This window comes from Micropterus dolomieu, linkage group LG05 (genome assembly GCF_021292245.1).
Source record: "Micropterus dolomieu isolate WLL.071019.BEF.003 ecotype Adirondacks linkage group LG05, ASM2129224v1, whole genome shotgun sequence".
NCBI classification, from domain to species: Eukaryota; Metazoa; Chordata; class Actinopteri; order Centrarchiformes; family Centrarchidae; genus Micropterus; species Micropterus dolomieu.
Genome location: NC_060154.1, coordinates 14,372,619 through 14,391,144, shown reverse-complemented (window position 1 = coordinate 14,391,144; position 18,526 = coordinate 14,372,619). Strand labels below are relative to the sequence as shown.

The window sequence follows — 18,526 nt, the reverse complement described above, 5'->3', positions numbered from 1 at the left end:
ATGTTTTTAAGAGGAGTAGATCTCACAAGCATATGTTTTATAAAATGTATACCCTTAGTAATGCCAGTTAAGAGGTTTCCCCCATTGTTTTAGAGCAATAGAGGTGTCTGTACGCTTCACCAGAAGTGATTGTCGTTTGGTCAAAAAGCGTTCGGTCCTCCTTCCCCCTACACTTTTTACAGAATTAGCGGCGCTGCATTTCCAAAACAGACAATCCGACAAGCACTTCCCCTTCGCGCAGTGATTGGCCAATCTCTCTCAAGCTCTCTGGTTTCATTCTTCACATAACCTCTCGTCATTTTTCAATTGTAACAAACAAGGGTAACATAAGAAGGAAATGCCTTCCAGGAGAGACGTCAAGATTGAAATTGATTGACGTGGTCGACATGTTGTACCCACCTAAACATTTTTAGAGACGGACGAAACAAAAACTCATCGCCAAATGTTTGTGGTCGGTAGACTTAAGAATGAAACCTAGACATTTGAATAACTGTTTCTCTGATAACAAGAAGTCCTTCAATCGAGTCAGGCAAATTAAAAACCGTCACATGATACATTAATACTGTGTGGTTTTTTTGTTTCTATTTTTAGTGGATGTTATGAAGCAGATAGATATTCCCTCTGTGTTTGTGAGCGAGGAGACTGCCAACTCTCTGAAAGAAGACTACATGTATGACAAGGGGTAAGTATAAAGACAAGCAGCTTTTTACTCCTCAACATTGAGGTCTAACTCTTCTTTCAGTGCGACATCCTGAAGAGATGGTTGCTTTTGTCACTCACCACTGTCTGGCCATTCTTTGCTTTCCAGCTCTTCCATACAAGTTTAATCAAATATTGGTGTAGAATTATATTGCCTGCAGCGTGCACTGCAATATATCAAGGCAGAGGGTTTGTCTTATGATGTGTTGTCACAGCTGCTGAGGTGGTAATGAAATGTCTCAACCTGTCAGAGGAGCCCAGAGAGGCACAGCATTAAAGTACCATTTATCCACTGCTGTGCGTATGTGTTGCTTGTCAGACACCATTCAAATACACAAGAGTTATTCCCAAGTCTTTTGCAGAGGAATGAACACCAAACATGGTATTGGCACAGATTTGTCAGTGTGGACCAAATTGGCTGTTAGAAATTTGACTGGGGGAGAAATCTCTGCTGTAGAGGGAGTTGTGCAAAAAGAAGTACTCCATTAATTCACCTTTTTTCTTCTAACACTAACTTTAACAATGTCGCAGTCAAAAAGATGAGCCGTAACAAAATGCTGCCGTAATACAGCCTTTGTGTTTGAAATACCTGCCAACACCTGACAGTGGCTCTGCTTGTGTTTCCAGGGGACATGTGGTCCTCATGCCAGACTTCAGCCTGCCACTCGAATACTACCTGATCCCCTTCCTTATTATCGTGGGAATCTGCCTCATCCTCATTGTTGTTTTCATGGTAGGTTAAATTCAAGACGTCAACTCAAAGTACAAGCGTTCTCTATTATTGTACTGTTGAGCTTATTTAATGGAAGATGGTAATTATGTTTTACTTAAATGTAGTTCTGTAAACTTGATGATTAAAAAGAAAAGGAGAAGACACCTCGTATTCTAGAGAAGTTTTGCCTCCTGAGGACTTGCAGCACTATAATACCACTCGTTTTTAAAAGTTTGACCTAATTACATCAGGAGAAGTACAACATTTTGAGTCTAAATTGGCTCTTTGTCAGCTACCAGACTTAAGCCTGCCACTGTAATACTACTGCCATCCAATTTGGGCTAAAAACATTGCACTTTTCCAATTGCTCAGGTGACAGAAATCACAGTTACAGGTTTTTGGACTCAGCACCTGGAAAAGAAAGACGTGTGTGCATGCGTATGTGCTTTGCGTAGTGATTTTGACGTGTTTCTTTTTTCCTGCTGTTTCTAGATAACCAAGTTTGTCCAGGATCGACACAGGGCTCGGAGAAGCCGTCTGCGTAAAGATCAACTAAAGAAACTTCCTATCCACAAGTACAAGAAAGGTATGGAGGCAATCTCAAAGACCTGTGACTCTGCCATTTACATCTTAAAGTAATTTACAGTATATATTCTAAGGAGAATAAAATGTTGACGTAGGGCCTGCCCTGACTCTAACCTTTGACTTTAGAGTCTGTAGAGAGGCTGTTTACTCCTCTACTGTACTGCTGTTTCTCACATGATTCGGCCCAGAAGAGAGATGTCATCAGTTCATTATGACACATCATCCCTCCCTGGAGCTTTGCACCTTGGAGCTAATCGGATTAATATGGACTTGATTTTTCTGCAAAGCCCTCCGTGGCAGATTAGAGCTCCTCTCTGTTGAGACTGGACACATGACTGATGGTTTGGAATGCAGTCTCAGTCATGCCTGACGTTGTTTTGTTTTTAAATCTCAAACGTGTTGAGCAGATGTAAAGTGTGTGCTGCTTGTTTGTAAGTATAGTTTTAAAGTTCCACCTCTGGCTTCATCTGTGTATTTAGAGGCTTTTCGCGCCGGCTGTATTTCCTCCGGCAGCTGTATTTGCAGACTGGAAAGCCCCTGACTACAATCAGCTGTGCAGGGGGACACTGGGGAGCATTATAGACTATGGGTGGTGCATAATAAGTAGCCTCATCGCAAAGCTGCTAATTGAGGGGGTTATAAGCCGAGCTGCTCCTCCCCGCCTGGCAGCAACAGCTGCACGTGCAACACACCAGCTACAAGCAGCGTGTGTTGCTCTTATAGCTGTTTTTGTCACATCAGGCTCTGTGGTTAGTGCGCCCTGGTGGCAGCGGCCACCCTGACTCAGGGTTTCCACCAGGCACTGCCACAGTCGACCTTGGCCGCTACAGGGAGTTCAGATGTCCAGGAAGCGGCATCCGGGGCGGCGTCTGCGCTCAATGCAGCTGAGTCAGAGCATTTGGCGACACAGGAAGGGGACTCCAAATCTCTACCTAATCACCTTTTAAGCCCTGCACTCTGGAGCAATGCTAGCTTGGCAAGGAATCGAGTGTGCTGGTTAGAGCATGGGAGGGCCTGAGACTAGAGTGACAGTGCCTCTTTTGTCTAAGGGGGTTTATTAGCAGGTGTTTATGCCAGGTGAGAGTAAGACCTCGAATAACAGGAATGGCTTCTTTTCATTTCATCAATGTAGTGTCAGAGAAATAACAACAATGACTGGATAATGGCTGATATACTAGTCATCAATAAGGTTTTTCCTAAATAAGTTGCTAGGAGGTACAAGGCTTGCACAGGAGATGGTGTGTGTTTATACCAGAAGGTCATTTACAGTCACTTGAAGGGTTGAAGTGAGCTGATTTCACAAATCTATTCACAGGTGTGTGGGAGTTCTACTGCATATGTGAAAAAACGTTGTATAAGGCCTTGCAAGGGAGCTGCGTGAAGTCTGATGAATTAATTGGGTCAGAAGACGACTTGTTTGAAAATGAGAAAGTTAGAACGGAGGGAGCCCACTCCTCAGCCCTGACCTAACAGTTGATTTGCACCATGGGTAATGCAGGCACCGGGTTTTGACAAGGAAGAAGAATGTTTGAAATAAAAATGTTTGTGCTGCAGCGATTTTTGATTCGTTAAAAAAAAACAAAAATGTCCATCATGAGTCTGACAGTGTTATAGGAGATTCTTAAGATAATTTGGCAACATCTGTCTCTTTTGTATGAAACATGGACTGACGTGGCCTGGCGGAAGCTAAAAATATCACAGGCTCACTGTACATCTGTATACAGAAACAATGACGAGCTAGAATCACAAAGCTGCCGTTACAGGAGCTCATCAGACCACCAGTGGTCTTTGTTTACAGCATGCTGAATGTGTCTTTTTCATGAGCCCCATGTTGTGACACACGAGGAATTTTTAGCTGTAGCATTTCTTTGGGACAGCTCAGTGCCACACAATTCACTCTGACGCTCAAGACTTGCTTCTGTTCCAATTCCCATCCTGACGTTTTTGGCCAGCTTCCCTCAACTTGGGGTTCCGTGCGTGTGTGCGTTTGTGTGTGTGTGTGTGTGTGGGAAGGATGCCTAATGGCGCCGTTGGCCTCTGCTGCAACAGATAATGCTGAGCTTGGACTCTGGGGGGCTTTGAACAGATGCAGCCGTAGTAAACTGGAACGCTGTGCTGTTGTGTTAGTGCTGCTTTTAAAGCTGCAATTGTAACTTTCTGCAGAATAGATCACAGAGCACAAAGTGTGACATTTTATCCCCCCACCAATTGTCTTCTATTTAATTATTTATTTTTGGAAATGCAGTTAAAAGTGCAAATAGTCTCCTGCAAAGGTTTTCAGGATTAAATCAACACGTTTGCATTTTAAAGCCATTATGCAAACATCTGAAGCTGCAGTTCCTACAGTAACCATTAGATGCTGGCTCCAAGGACAGTACTGAAGTGGCTCCATACTTGTCTCTTGAAACCCAGTACATTTTATCAGTAAGAAAAGATTATTTCACTTTCTTTTTCTAATGTGTATCTTTAGTGTTTCATTCAAAAGATAGTAAGGCTTAATGTCAACTGTTTTTGATTGTCCCACCTCAGCTCCACACAGGCACTGCCGTCTTTGTCCATATCAGTTTTCTGCCTGCAGCAACAACCAAAATGGCGGCACACATTAAACCCAAATCCAGGCATCATCGTGTATTTTTTTTCAATCTGCAGTTCTTGATTATGATATTGATTATGGTTACAGTGGGATGGTTATAGTATAGGTTATAGGCTATCGTGGTTGTTATGTGTCCTCTATACTGCATTAGTGTGACTCAGGAGAGTTTATACATGCGAACATGGTGTGATGTCTTTTCCGGGTGAGTGATGTCATTTCAGGAAGATGCTAGCCAGCTGATCGTGCAGGCAGGATACCTTTCTGCTGATGAGACATGTATCTGCCCACCATCTACCTTCTCTGGCAGAGAAGCTTAGACTGGCAAAATTAGACATCCATCTATCAACTCTGCAAACACTTCACTCTCAATGAGCTGGTTTTTCACATCCTTTTTCACATATTTCTTGCTGCTGCTGTTGTTGAGCATTTTTTTAATTTACACCTTTTAATATTTGCTGGTTATATTTTATTATTATTATTATTATTATTGCAATTGGCCAGCAACATTTTTTTTATAGATCTGGGGTAGAGGTGGTGATGGTTAAGCGTTGGATAATGTCAGACTTACATGTATGGAAATGGGGAGTGCAAAGGCTGAAATGAATAGTAGCCAACACAAAGGGGGTCTCTATGGACGGTGCACAATGCCTTAATGAAAACCACGGTACCCGTGTAATTGGCGCACAATGCCAGTGTGAGCAGCAGCATTCAACATAAGATCTGTGTCAATGTACAGGATTATGTAATACCAGCTGCCACGCCTGTCAGCGTACAGTGCCGCTCTGTCATTAACTTGACTTATGCTCTGGTTTTATTGCAGAGCCTTGCGTCATCCCCACTTAGGCTGAACGCCTGATGTTTGACAGTGATTTTTGTGTGGAGAGTTTCGCCAGCAACCGGCGACTATCAGACGTTGAAGCCAGAAACTGACAACACACAAACACACACACTGAACTTCCAACTGGCTGAGGAAACGAGGGGGAGAGGCTCTCCCTCTGACCTCTAGTCTGATCCATCCCTGTGTATGATGAGTCACTCCACCAGTCCCCTTGGCTGTCTGCTTCCAAACCATAAGCAAGGAGCTGAGTGCGCACACACCCACACAAACACACACACACACACACACACACACACACACACACACACACACACACACTGAACAGAGCAGCTGCAGTGTCTCAGCCGTCGGTGTGTGAGGCATGTTGATGTCAAAAAAGAGGAGCTCTCTCTGTCTCTTAGTTCACTGGCCTCGGTGCCAGTTGCCCTGGTCGGCTCAAGCAGTGTTGAACTGTGCAGCTTCTTTTTTTTTTTTTTTTTTTTTTTTTTTCCTCTCGCTTTTTCTGTCACCCTCTCCTTCATTCACCCTGCTCACTCTCGCTCTGCTACTCTCGTTCTCTGCTCATCTTAAGTTCAGTAGGACAGCGTGGTTCCTCTGAGAGCCAGGCATGCTGGCTGGCTGTCTGATTAATGGAAAGTACAGGGGAGAAGAGCTGCACTGGCTCGCAAGTCCGTTTACGATGTGCTACTGGCCCCAAAACGTAAATGTAAGGGATTCCCAGCGTGTAAAAAGTGGAAGTTTTCTATATGGCCTCGAAAAATATATTTTACCACCCAACTTCGAAGCTGGCTCAAAACCCAAAACTGCACACAGGATATTTAGACTCGATGGGAGAGGAATAACAGTCTTCATCAGGCATCTACTATATCACCTCTGCAAACACTTTGGCAGAAATGGTTTTATTAGGTTGTTTCCACATTTTTCTAATTTATACAAATTTAAAATATTTGCTTTATTCTCTCTAAAACAATATGTTAATTATTCTGTTATCTGATTTTGTTATTATTGCAGTTAGCCACCTGACAGTTCTTGTAAGAAAATATTTTCTTTTTCTTTTTTAACACACGCTGCTCTTGATGAAAGTGGGTCTCAGCTGAGCCGATATGTGCAGGTCACAGCAATGACATCACCAAAGCTGATCCCTGGTAGGAGCGTCTAGAAATGAGGAGTGGGTAATGTCCACAGCAGGCTCTTTGATCAGCAGGAGTGGTGTAATTTGTTCTGTGACAAGGGATGACCGGACCAGACTGAATTATGATCTGCTGCAGAACGCTGCGCTGCGTGCTTCTCACTGGAGTCCTGAATTTATTTGAGTCTTCTTTTAGGTTTTGCAATCAACTGGTACACTTCTGTTAGTCTTAAATAACACTATTGTGTCAAGACACACTGTTGTGCGGGTTCACTGAAAGTGCACACATTTATCTTGGTGATGTTGGTGCAGAGGATTGACTACTTGCAGAGTGTTAGAGTATAGACTAACTAAACCTACATGAAATACCAGCGTTATTTAAATTTTCCATATCTATGTAGTTAGAAATAACTATATAGAAAACATGACTGTATTAATACTATATAGTACTATAAGACAAGAGGATGTAATAATAATGCTCGCTTGTTACACATTGGTCTTTTTTGTTAGCTTTGGCCATGATCAGTTACGATAACATTGTACCATCGCTACAACAAAATCTAATTAGACAACGGCGTCAAATGATCAGCCAGGTTGTAAACAAGCCAACAGATTAGCCAGATTATCTAAACCACTTTATTTAACGTTAAAACTATTAGTGGACCCACAATGTCTGCTGCCAAACAAACCCGGCCCATACCGCCATCTTTAAGATCCGACCCCACTGAAGTTGATTGGTGCTGCCAAAGTTGTGACCTGAACCCAACCCAGGGCTGGGGCCAGAGTCCCAGGGCTATATATTGCATCATTTGCTGGCCAGGCTAATGTAACACCTTGGCTACACTCTTTCTCCTCGCAACACATGGCATAAGGGATGATTTACATGGTCTGACAGAGAAAGTTAGAAATTTCCTAATAAATTACATTTGAAAATAACTAAACTTGACCTGAGCCCAAAGCTTTACGCAACAAAGTGCAAGTTTGCTGCAAGTGCACTCAAAGTTGAACCAGGACGTTGGTTAGTAAACTGTGATGGGTGTTTACAACACAGTACGGGCAGATTACCTTTTAGTTACCTGTTTGATCGTCTGACCAGTGCTCGTGTTTCTTGCCCCCTTTATTTATTTTTTTTAGTGATGTTGCCGCATTTCCAGATCTCGGTGAGTATAGTGATTTGTTACCTTCGGGAATGATGGCCCAAACTACGACAGTAAGACCCAAGTTGTAAAAAAAAAAAAATTCTAAGATTGATCCTTTAAGGTGTGTAATGGTATCTGTTTTTGAAACATTTCAAACAGCACCCAACCGCGTTCATTATTTCCCCAGAGCAGTTTCTCTCTCTCAGAATAGCTCAGTTAGTGCCACAGTTCAGTATTTCCTGAGTGTATCCTGGATCCATGCCTGCACAAACGTTCCCTCTAACTCACCCCGACTGTCCAGTGCTGGCCTGGGAGAGTGAGAAAGAGAGGAAAAAGATTGCTACTCTAGACTAATGTCAAAAAAAGAAAGACAAGTGTTGGGTAAAAGAAAGATTTTTGGGGGTGGGGGGTGGGGTGAACGTGTGGGAGATGTTTAGGAGAGGAAAATACGGATGTGTTTGAAGAGGAAGAGGGAGCAGAGTTGAAATTAAGCCTTAAGTTGATGCTGAGAGAGGGGAGGGGGAGGGGGGCCCTGTTCGATGTGACTCCCCATCCTTATACGGTCACATGCAGCCCTGGCACGGACACAGAGAGCCCAGTCGGGGGAAAACATGCTCATTTAGAGCTTACATAAACACACCGGCCCACAGCCCCGCTCCCTCCCTCCTTCCAGCCTGGGCTGGGAAGAGGAAGGGAAGGAAAAAGGAGAAGAACGCTGTGGAATTTGAAAGGGAGTGCGTTGATAAATTCCTGAGCTTTTAGCGCACAGAGAGACTTTGTACCTCCTGTAACATAAGGAAATGCAGTGCTGGCGGGTTTAGCAGTGATTCTCCTTGCAGGCTGAGGACTGCATATTTGGAAATCTGATACAATCGAAGGAAATTAGACTTGTTGAGGCAGCCGGAGTTACTAATTGCCTGACACTTTATGGTCCCACCTGACGTCAACAGGAAAATGAATGAATGATGAATCTTGTGTGGACTCATAACATGGACTCACACTCCATTTCCAAAACATCATTTGCTTTCTCATTTCTACATACACAGTACAATGTGACACAAATGAAATAAAGTGGAAATTTGGGATTGGCATTATATTCAATGTTGGAATAACTGTTACTGCTCAGAATTTCTGAACCCTACGAACAGCAGCTATCAGTTTCCTTCCAGCTAAGAGTATGAATTTATAGCTGTTTTGAGTCTGCAATGTCAGAGCCTTAAAGGTATCTGACAATCATGCACTTCCACTGGTCAATTAGAAATAATCAGTAAACCACTTTTCTTGCAAATTTGTTTGGTTAAAAGCAGCCAGTAGGGTGAATATGTCCTGTCTTTTTGACCCAGGGGACAACTATGATGTATGCGCCATCTGCCTGGACGAATATGAAGAAGGTGACAAACTCAGAGTCCTGCCTTGTTCTCACGGTGAGTCTGAACACTTCTGCACTGTACATGACCCAGTAACCTTTCTCCAGACTCGTGATACACGGAGCCAAACTCAAAGAGCTAGTGTTGGCACAGACAAACCTGATAAATGCTTTGCGCCACATCTCATGGTTTTAAACCTTTTTGTTTTACAAAGCCCTAAGGTACTTTTCTCCTCACTCCAAGGTCGTTATAGTTTAGCATATTTCTTTATATTTTATTTGATTTTGACTTTTTGATTACAATTTCAGTTTAGTTTTAATTTGTTTTGAAAGTGGGTTTGCTAGTTTAGTTGAGCTTTTATTCTAAGTTAATTCTTAGTTTTTATTAGTTTTAGTCTTTGGGACTCTTGGGACTCTTGGGACGCTTTCTCCAGACTTTTGCTGCCATGTCAGGAAAGGGGCATTGACTAAAACAAGCACAGCCAAGAAGTTGGAAGATACATTTCTTATCCACCCAAAATACTAGGCTAATGTAGGTTCTATGAAATAAATTGACAAAGATGAAAACTAAAGACGTATATTTTGTAATTTTAGTTTCTCATTGTCTTTTTGCAAACAGACAATAGTTTCAGTTATTGTTTTTGTATAAATTTAAGTATAAATATATAAGTATAAAGCAAACATATCGCCCTGTTCTCACACATTAACCTTTGCTGTGTTAAAAGAAGATATGATCAATCATCGTTGGTATTGGTCTTTTCATGGGATTTGTTGATAATAAGAAAAATGTGAAATATGACCAAACATATCCTGTAAGTGCAAAGAAATGATGCTGCCTTTCAGGGACTGTTTTTAAACACTTTTTTTTGTCCTCAGCCTACCACAGTAAGTGTGTGGACCCCTGGCTGACCAAAACTAAGAAGACGTGTCCGGTGTGCAAGCAGAAAGTGGTCCCCTCACAGGGTGACTCTGACTCTGATTCAGAGGGGGAGAGCAGCCCTGAAGAGAACGAGGAGGTGTCGGAGAGCACCCCGCTGCTGCGCTCCCTGGCCTCCACTAGTGCCCACTCCTTCGGCACCATGTCAGGAGCGTCACGCTCAGAGCACGACCAGGAGTCTTCCGAGTATGAGGACGACGACCTGGACAGCAGCGACAGCGAGGAAGAGGTCACCGTGGAGACTGTGGTGGTGCAGATGCAGCAGCCCTGCTCTGAAGGCCACGAGTTCGACCCCCCTCGAGCTTGACTTGATTGTTGTCTGGCGTGATTGGTCGCTAACCCCCCCCTCCCCCCGCACAGCTGCAGAGACTTTTGTTGGGGTCACGAACCAGATTCATCATCCGAGTTCTTCTGTCACTGCTTACAAGACATTGTAATGTATCATCCCTACAAGTTCCAATCTTAAGTTTTATTTTTAATATGATTATGAAATGATGTCCTGATTTCCAGGTGTGTGACAGGAAGTCAGTGAGCACGTCTTTAGGGGCTGCTTTCAAATTTGACAGGACTGGTGACACTGATTGTACAGTAGACTGTTATACTGTAATGTATTTAGTTATAAAGGTGATAGAGATGAATGGGAAAAGTTGCCCAGACACAAGCTCTCACTTGACACAAAGTTCAGTAAAAGTACTGTGTATATAAAAAGAATAGATCACAATAAGTTACATCTTTACGTTTTGATTATATCTGGTCCTACATGTTTCAGATGATGGGGAAAGTTTCATTGTTGTACATACATGTTCATGCTACACTGACACACCTTGAACCGCTATGCAGCATCCTTTTTGTAAAATTAACATTCAGCAAGTATAGAAACATTTAAAGCCACAGCAAATATGGTTTTGCCAATGTATTTGTAGCCTGATGTATGAAGGAGCTTAGGTGCTCCTGTCTTGTGCCACGGTTTGTCTGTTACAGCGATTCACACTAAAAGAGAAACTGAAGCCAAACCAGTTTGCAAAGCAAAAAGTGCTCTCCCATGTGACGCTACACATGTACACTGTGGGTTACGCTGGTTGGAAGTGTGGAGACAGTTGAGTGAAAACTGTCCATGCTGCCTGTGCTAAACTTCTTTTGGCTGCTCCAGACCTATTATTTCATTTAACGTGCAGTTATTGGTTGATAAGCATTGTAATATACATTTGACTGACCTTCTCATTTTATTACAGTTTAGAGTAAATATGCTGAAGTTTGTTTTCATAACATGGCTTGTTTGTCTTTTTGTTCATGAAACCTGTTGCCTTTCAGTTTAGATTGTCATAGTCTTGGTGTTTTCCTGCTCATGTATGTACTCAATCTGAATTCACTTCAATAAAATGACACTTGTCAAAGAAAGTTCATGAGTCAGTAATTTACTCAGTAAGTAACCACTGAAAACATGTAATACAGCCAAGAATCTTACTTCTTGCATTAAAGGTTCAGATTTTAGCTGTAAGATGAAGCGGCAGTGTTCATTTGGGGTTTTAACAAGAAGTGTAATGACCTGATTATCAGATATGAACCGGCCTGCTTACATCTAGCATGGCTCATTAGCAAGTGGAAATTATGGGACTTCTACACTCAGCAATTTTACCTCTATGTAAGACGAGGGCTACTAGTGCTTCTAGTCTGCATACTTCTCACAATGTTGAGCTACTCCTTTTACAGAGTAGGTAGTATTGTGTGAAAAAGAGATCAGCAAACATATCTGGTTGGAATAAATTTATTTGATCTGTCTGTAAACAAGGTGATAAATCAATTTATGGCATTTCTTGGTTTTATGCATACGAAATCAGATGCATTAAAGAGACTGTATCCCAGATGTAAGAAAAAAGTGGTGAGGAAAAGGAAATGAACATAAATCAGCAAACAGGACTTGAAACATTTTTTTGTTTGTTTTTCTTTATGAGTACACATATCCCACAAGGCCTAAACAGTGGAGCTGAAGCTTAAAAAGTGCCAATGAAATGACTTAGTGGACAGTGGGTAAAATCCATCTTACAACAGCAACAGATCTATTATGGCACAGGATACACAGGTTCTGCAGTTTTGACAAGACAACCATAAGCGTCTTTGTTCCAACCAATCACATCTCCCATCGAGTGTCATTTCTACTTTTGAAAGTGCCCCCCCCCGCTGGACATTACAGTTAACAGTGCTGAGCATGGGCAGACCGTGTGATACCCCAGAGCTCAGCTGACTACAGAGTAAAGGCAATTTATTCCACAGTTTTGTAGTTGTCAACACAGCATGGGTTTGTACAAATGCAGTCGTTTTTTTCCTAAACAAAGAAAAACAATGAAATGAGAATTTACTTCAGATACTCCCACCCTTAACCTCCCCTGTAGCTTCATATTTTTTTATTTTTTTTTTTTTTTTTAAACCATGGTAAATATTACTGTCTGGTTAGTGTTTCCTTCATCAGAAAAGGTTAGCAGTCATCCTTCACATGATTTAGAGCAATTGTACACCCGAGCTTTGACTACACTTGGTCCTATAAAAGAAGAAAAAAAATATTCAAACTGGACACACTCCAGATGGTAATATGCTGGGATATCTACTGTCCAAAAATGGCAGCCTTTCCAACAACAACAAAAAAAAAAAAAAATAAACACCTTACAGGAGCTGGCAAACAAAAAACAGTAGTAAGTGCCTGAGCCATTGTTACTGTGGAATGTCCATGGGTTTTTGTAGTCAGGGAGGTTGTGATGACGGGACGAGAGGCTACCAGCATCTGGATGACACTTGCTGCCACATCTGGCTCGTGGTCATCAACTGAGCTGAGCTGGTCCGAGCATCCCCACCCACCCCCCTTTTTAATAAAGGTATTCAGGACAGAGCAGTGAATTTGAGAGTTAGGACTGGTTGGGTGGAGTGTAGTGTTTGATGATGACTGAGCTTTGTAGTGTCTCCTGCTTTGAGCAAACAGGATGGGGAGGACCTGAAAAATTTGGCGGGGGGGGGGGGGGGGGGGGGGTTGAGAGGGAAAAGACAGTGGACCGAGATACGCACACAGTTTGCCCTCCAGGACATGATGGGGGAAATGAAAGAGGAAGACATGACGAGCTTGGTTACTGCTCCAAAGGCATCGGCTGCTCAGGGAGGGGAGTGTGTGTGATTAAATAATGGGCACCACGACAGAGAAAAGAAAGAAAGAAAAAAAACTACTTTAAATTGACGCTATAGCCTTCATTGAGTGTTTGGCCAGAATGTTTTGCTGGTCTTGGTACAGATTTGTCATTACATCCTGTTAGCAACATGCTCATCTTTGCTATGGATCAACTTATAGTGCGTTAAGGGGGGGTAAGATTACACAGCGCAAGTGTGTTGAGTGAAGAGGATGGGTTAGGGGCAAATGACAACAAAATATGGGATAACGAATGGGGGAGAGAAGGCAGAAATAAAGAAAAACAAAGTAACTACCAACTAGGACTTGTAGTGTGACATGCAACTGGGCGGTAAGGGTGAGCTGCTAGGTGGCTGGGTACAGGCTGCTTTAGTATCCGGACTTCCTCAGGTACTCAGCCATCTGAAATGCTTTCTTGTTGAGCTGTCCTCCATGGACACCTTCCTTCCCCATGACAAAAACCAATGCTGGAGTGCACAGAAGGAAAAAACAATATAAATGAACAGACATGGTGATAGCAGGGCTGGAAGAAAAATAAATAAAAATAGACTTTGCCACCTTGCTAAATGTGTGGCTACATTGTTGAGTACAGAGCCTGAACACTGCGCTTGTTAGAAATACTCCTGGGATTTTGTTTAATCGGACTGTTCGGACAGGAAACATGGGCTTGACAGCAATTTGTTTTTTTTGTCTGGTTTATTTTATTTTTTGGATGTTTTGTGTGCCCCCCCCCCCCTTCATGATTTTTCCTCTCCCTCAACTACACCACATAAGCTACATCAAAACTAAAACCCTGAATCCCTCAAGTATTTTGCCATTGAGTATGCCTTCTTATTCAATCCGCCTCCATGGACCCCTTCTTTGCCCATTACCAAGACCAAGACTGAAAGAAAAGAGACAGAGAAGGGACATTTAGAGAAGGTACGAAGATCACAAGTGAAAAGAGAAGAGCACAGAACCAAGGGCAGCAGGCAGACAAGACAGCTACAGAGGAGGACAATGGCACAAAAAGCAGCGGTTTGGTCTGGCTGTCGAGCCTAAACGTTCATTTTCTTATCAGTGCTGCTGGTGGCGAAACAAGACATCGCACATTACAATTAGGACAGAGTGAGTACAGCACAAGAATAAATGTAAAAGGATGCATGCAAAGCTGTCCGTCAGTCTATATCCTTGTGATGACCGAGTAACCAGGCAGAGGCTCAGAGCTTTAGTTTGTTGACTCCACTTCCACTCAGTGGAAGCAGAAAGGTTTGATGCTGAAATACTGGTAAGAGTGAGCCAATTTTCCACATGAGTGCGCTTTGGCCTCCCAGTAAGGATTACTATTGGACTGGAGCCAAACCAAGTCACAATTTGAAAATCTAACTGGGTTGTGCTACACAAACTTTACATCAGGTTTAGATAGTAATATTGCATGCCAGTTCTTGTTCAACATGTCTGAATCCATCTTACTGCTTTTAGTTTAGTGACTAAAAGCAATCATGCACTGAGTGCACTATAGTATGAATAAATTCTTCCATTCAGTAAATATAAAAATGTATACTAGAGCTGTTACAAATGTTGAGAGCTCAGTTTCAACTTACCTCTAATTGTTTGACCCACATTACAGAGGATTTGTAAAACAAACAAAAATACTGAAAAGCTCTAAAAGCACAAATAGCAATGACCAGAATATAAATGACAGTATATCCATACCTATGTATTTGGTCCGACCAACATTTGCATCTTGCATGGCAGGTAAATTTAAGTTTACTCCAATCCAAATGAGCTTTTTTTCCCCCCAATTTAAGTTAGACAAGCAACCACGTATTCTTTGCCTGTGGTACTAATGTATGACGGGGCTATGCACAACACAAGTAGCTCTAATACCATCTGAATTTACTGCACTCCACTTGAAGACACTAGTCTTTGTTTCGAATATATATTCTTTGTTTTATAAACACCATGCCAGCAGCAGAGAATAGGAAAGTGAAGCCTCTACTGAATACTAACAACCTTGACTAATGCAGCACACATGCAGATACAGGAGCATGCTTGTGGTACCTCTCCTCAATACATGTAAGAGCCCTGAAGTGCCTGAATATACATTTTACCAGGAACACACCAGAAGCATGTGAGCAGCAAACAGATACTTTTGAGGGTAGGGGGAAGGAGGAAGATGCATGCTGGGAGTTTTTTTTTTTTCTTTTCTTTTTTTTTTTTTAAGAGGAAATCTTGGCCCAAAGAGTGAGCCCAGTGAGTAGAAAGTAGGAACCAGTTACAGTCTCACCTGGAGGTTTTAGTGGTGTCTGGGAAAAATGGGGTGGACAGGGCATCGGGGCCCATACAGGCAACATGAAAGCTGGCACAACTCAGGCAAGTCCCCAACAGGGACTTAATTTTCTAAATTGGTACCAATTTTCTATGGTTAAAGAAAAATCACGGCAAATGTAAAAAGCTGGCACCTCCAACATGTCACATTTAACTGTTTTTATAGCAAAGTGTTTTTAAAGCTATTCATTGCAAACATTTGTCATATAAACAGCATAATATTACATTAATATCTAACACATTTGATACAAGTCAAAATAAAAATTGGCCTTCAAATAGAGATCTGTGGAGTGAGTTGTGACATCTCGTGTGTTTCAGTGCTTGTGCAGAGCACAAACCACATGCCATCTTTATTGTTGTTCTGGTCAACAAGCATCCAGCTTGTGGAGGTTTAAGCCAACTGACACATCTATTTGACTGAATAACTCATTGCGGTTGAAGCTTAGGGCTGAGCATTATCCCCCTACTTTAATTACGCAATACAATTTCCACACAAAGTATGTAATGTATTTGTAAGTATTATCATAGATGAAGTTAAATTAAAATATTAATCACAGAACAAACAGGAGAAATAACATGCTAAATTAAGAAATCTGAACTAACAGAACTGAATCAGAGGGGCAATACATATGTCAGGAGCAAGGAAACAAAATCTGAGACAACGTATATAAGATTGATACCAAAGAGGGGAAACCGCAACAAATGCAGTTTTTTTTAAGCATTGTGATTTGTTTATCTCCCAGATGTTTAGTCGGACTAATGCCAACAAAACATAAATCAAAGTTAAATTAAATGCAATACAATTATAATTGACCCAACTATTGGCATGGAAGAGGTCATTTAAGGGAAATCCCTTTACCCTGACCCAGTGAACCTCTTGACTTGAACTTTCTCTTCAGCTCTAAAAAATTCTAACTTAAGTATTCCTACAGATTACACTTAGCTGAGTAACATCCTGTTATTCACAGACTTTTAACACCCGTGTATGTCATATATTGAGGAAAGGTGCATTCAAGGTCTATCCAACATGCACAAACACACACGATATAGATGTAGCTAAACTAAAGGCACTATTATCAAAGCCAGCATTTGTGTCACTGTAGCACTACTAAAATGTACATACAACACTGAACAAGGGGGCTCACCTTTGCCGGCTCTGCCTACAGAAACGTTGTATGTTGGCTCTCCTCCTTGACTCTTTGTCCGGATGTCCATTGTCCAGTCGCCGTCAATATGGAGGCTGTCTCTGATTACGGAGCACTTTTTATTGCCTAAGGTCATCCCACTGGTGAAGAATCCCTCTCGGTCCTTTCCTATTAACACGTCGATTTCTTCAGGCTGGAGGGGGAACACAAAATCAAGAAGTCAGGAAGTTGCACATCACTGCCAATCTTAATGTAAAATGTCCGTTCATTTAGGAAGAGGGTGTTTTTCGTTCGGCAAATATAATTCTCATTTACTGCTCCATAGTGTGGAACACTACTCTGAAGCCTTTTAAGACTGATTAAGTACCACACAAAACAAACAGGTTAATTCCTCTGCCACCCCTCTTAGCTCACAATTTTTCCTCCGCAAGAAATACTTACAATGCTGAGTTTGAGTTCTCTTATTGAGCGTCAAGTACTTTTTGAAAGTTATTCCATTTAGGATTTGTTTGGTCAACGTATCTTATGCTGCTGAGAACTGATATTTATGCTTTTCTAGGTTTTAGACACAGATAATCAAAAGCAGTTCTAAGTCTTTTAGTTAAACTAAATTATAGCACACCTGACCATTTCCCACACCAACAGGTAAACCAAGCCAGTTCTCACACCACCACCACACTCCTACACAGAATTGCAGCAGTCCAGTGTGGCTTTTCAACATCATGAAGTTATGTACCACCTTATTCAAAAAACTGGCACTGAATGGATGGAATGTGTCATGAAATTGTGGGTGGCTTTGGGGTGCAAGTCTACAAATATATTTTAGGAAATATAATGTTCCCCTTTATCTGAAGACACTCATAATGCTATGATTGGAAATCACCTCCTTAGGTATCTGAGGATTTTCCTTCTTTCAACCTTTCACTCCTCATAGAAGCTGCATGTAAATTTGGTAATCTAGGACTTACAGCATGTTCCACTGCACCTGTTTATGTCACTCTACATTAGTGCAGCAGCTAAATGTGAGAAGTTTAATATATGGGGGAAGGGGGGTTTCATTTCCATAAACCTCACATCAAATGTTATCCAGGAAAGAAGATAACTACATTTTAGTTGGATGGGATATTTGAGTGTAAAACCCAACACAGGACTGCTTCTGTAGCTGGCCAAGATGGTGTCCAGGGTATCCTGCTGTAAAGAATTCCAATCAAGACACTGGGCTGCACTGTTCACAATTAAGGGCTCAGGTTATTATTCTTATTATATCTTATAATGCTGGTTAATAGATGAGGATTTTCTTAGTTTTTTTGTTTGATATATTGCCCTTTATTTACCAATAGTCCAAACTTCTCAAATGCATGTTATGTTGTCTTAGGCTAGCTATCACTTTTCTTTAAAATGACTTAAGAAAAAGAAATTTAAAATTAGTCAAACTAGCAAAAAAGTCACGATAGGCGTACCAAGACTTTGCTAATGTTAAAAAAACCAAAAAAAAAACCCTCCATGCTAAGTTGTCAGACAGATGTCCAGTCTGTTTAAAGACACAGCTGACTCCAATATACCATCACTAGCAAGTCCTGAAGTCTCAGAGCCCCACTTCAGCAAACAAACAAAAAACATTATGCTGAGAAAAATGCTACATGGTCCAACTACTGCTAACTTTGCTTGTATGTTTAAAAAAAAAAAAAGGAAAAAAAAAAAGTGTTCACCTTACTGTCACTATTTATTAACACGTTTACACCGGGTTTATTCTTTGAACCGATCTGCAGAACAAAAGGCGTCGCCCCTCAACTCCAGAAGTGCACAGTCATGGCATACATGAAACTCTTCCAGGGGGATGGGAAAAAAAAAAAAAAAAAAAAAAAACTCAAAAGGATTTCTACTGCCTCAAGACAACGTTAGCA

At 41.6% G+C, this 18,526-nt stretch overlaps 2 protein-coding genes across 2 annotated transcripts in view; one reads left to right on the top strand and one right to left on the bottom strand.

Moving 5' to 3' along the window:
• Window positions 1-11,396, top strand: part of rnf13 (ring finger protein 13) — a 45,632-nt gene extending 34,236 nt beyond the window's left edge. Inside the window, exons 6-10 of the mRNA XM_046050502.1 lie at window positions 592-682; window positions 1,327-1,432; window positions 1,904-1,997; window positions 9,039-9,119; window positions 9,938-11,396. Of these exons, the coding sequence (XP_045906458.1) occupies window positions 592-682; window positions 1,327-1,432; window positions 1,904-1,997; window positions 9,039-9,119; window positions 9,938-10,305 (740 nt within the window). The 3' untranslated portion in view covers window positions 10,306-11,396. The remainder of the gene's footprint in view (window positions 1-591; window positions 683-1,326; window positions 1,433-1,903; window positions 1,998-9,038; window positions 9,120-9,937) is intronic.
• A 351-nt stretch (window positions 11,397-11,747) lies between these two features.
• Window positions 11,748-18,526, bottom strand: part of LOC123971590 (profilin-2-like) — an 8,681-nt gene continuing 1,902 nt past the window's right edge. The window contains exons 2-3 of the mRNA XM_046050501.1: window positions 16,623-16,815; window positions 11,748-13,634 (exon numbers count right to left, since the gene is read on the bottom strand). Of these exons, the coding sequence (XP_045906457.1) occupies window positions 13,537-13,634; window positions 16,623-16,815 (291 nt within the window). The 3' untranslated portion in view covers window positions 11,748-13,536. The remainder of the gene's footprint in view (window positions 13,635-16,622; window positions 16,816-18,526) is intronic.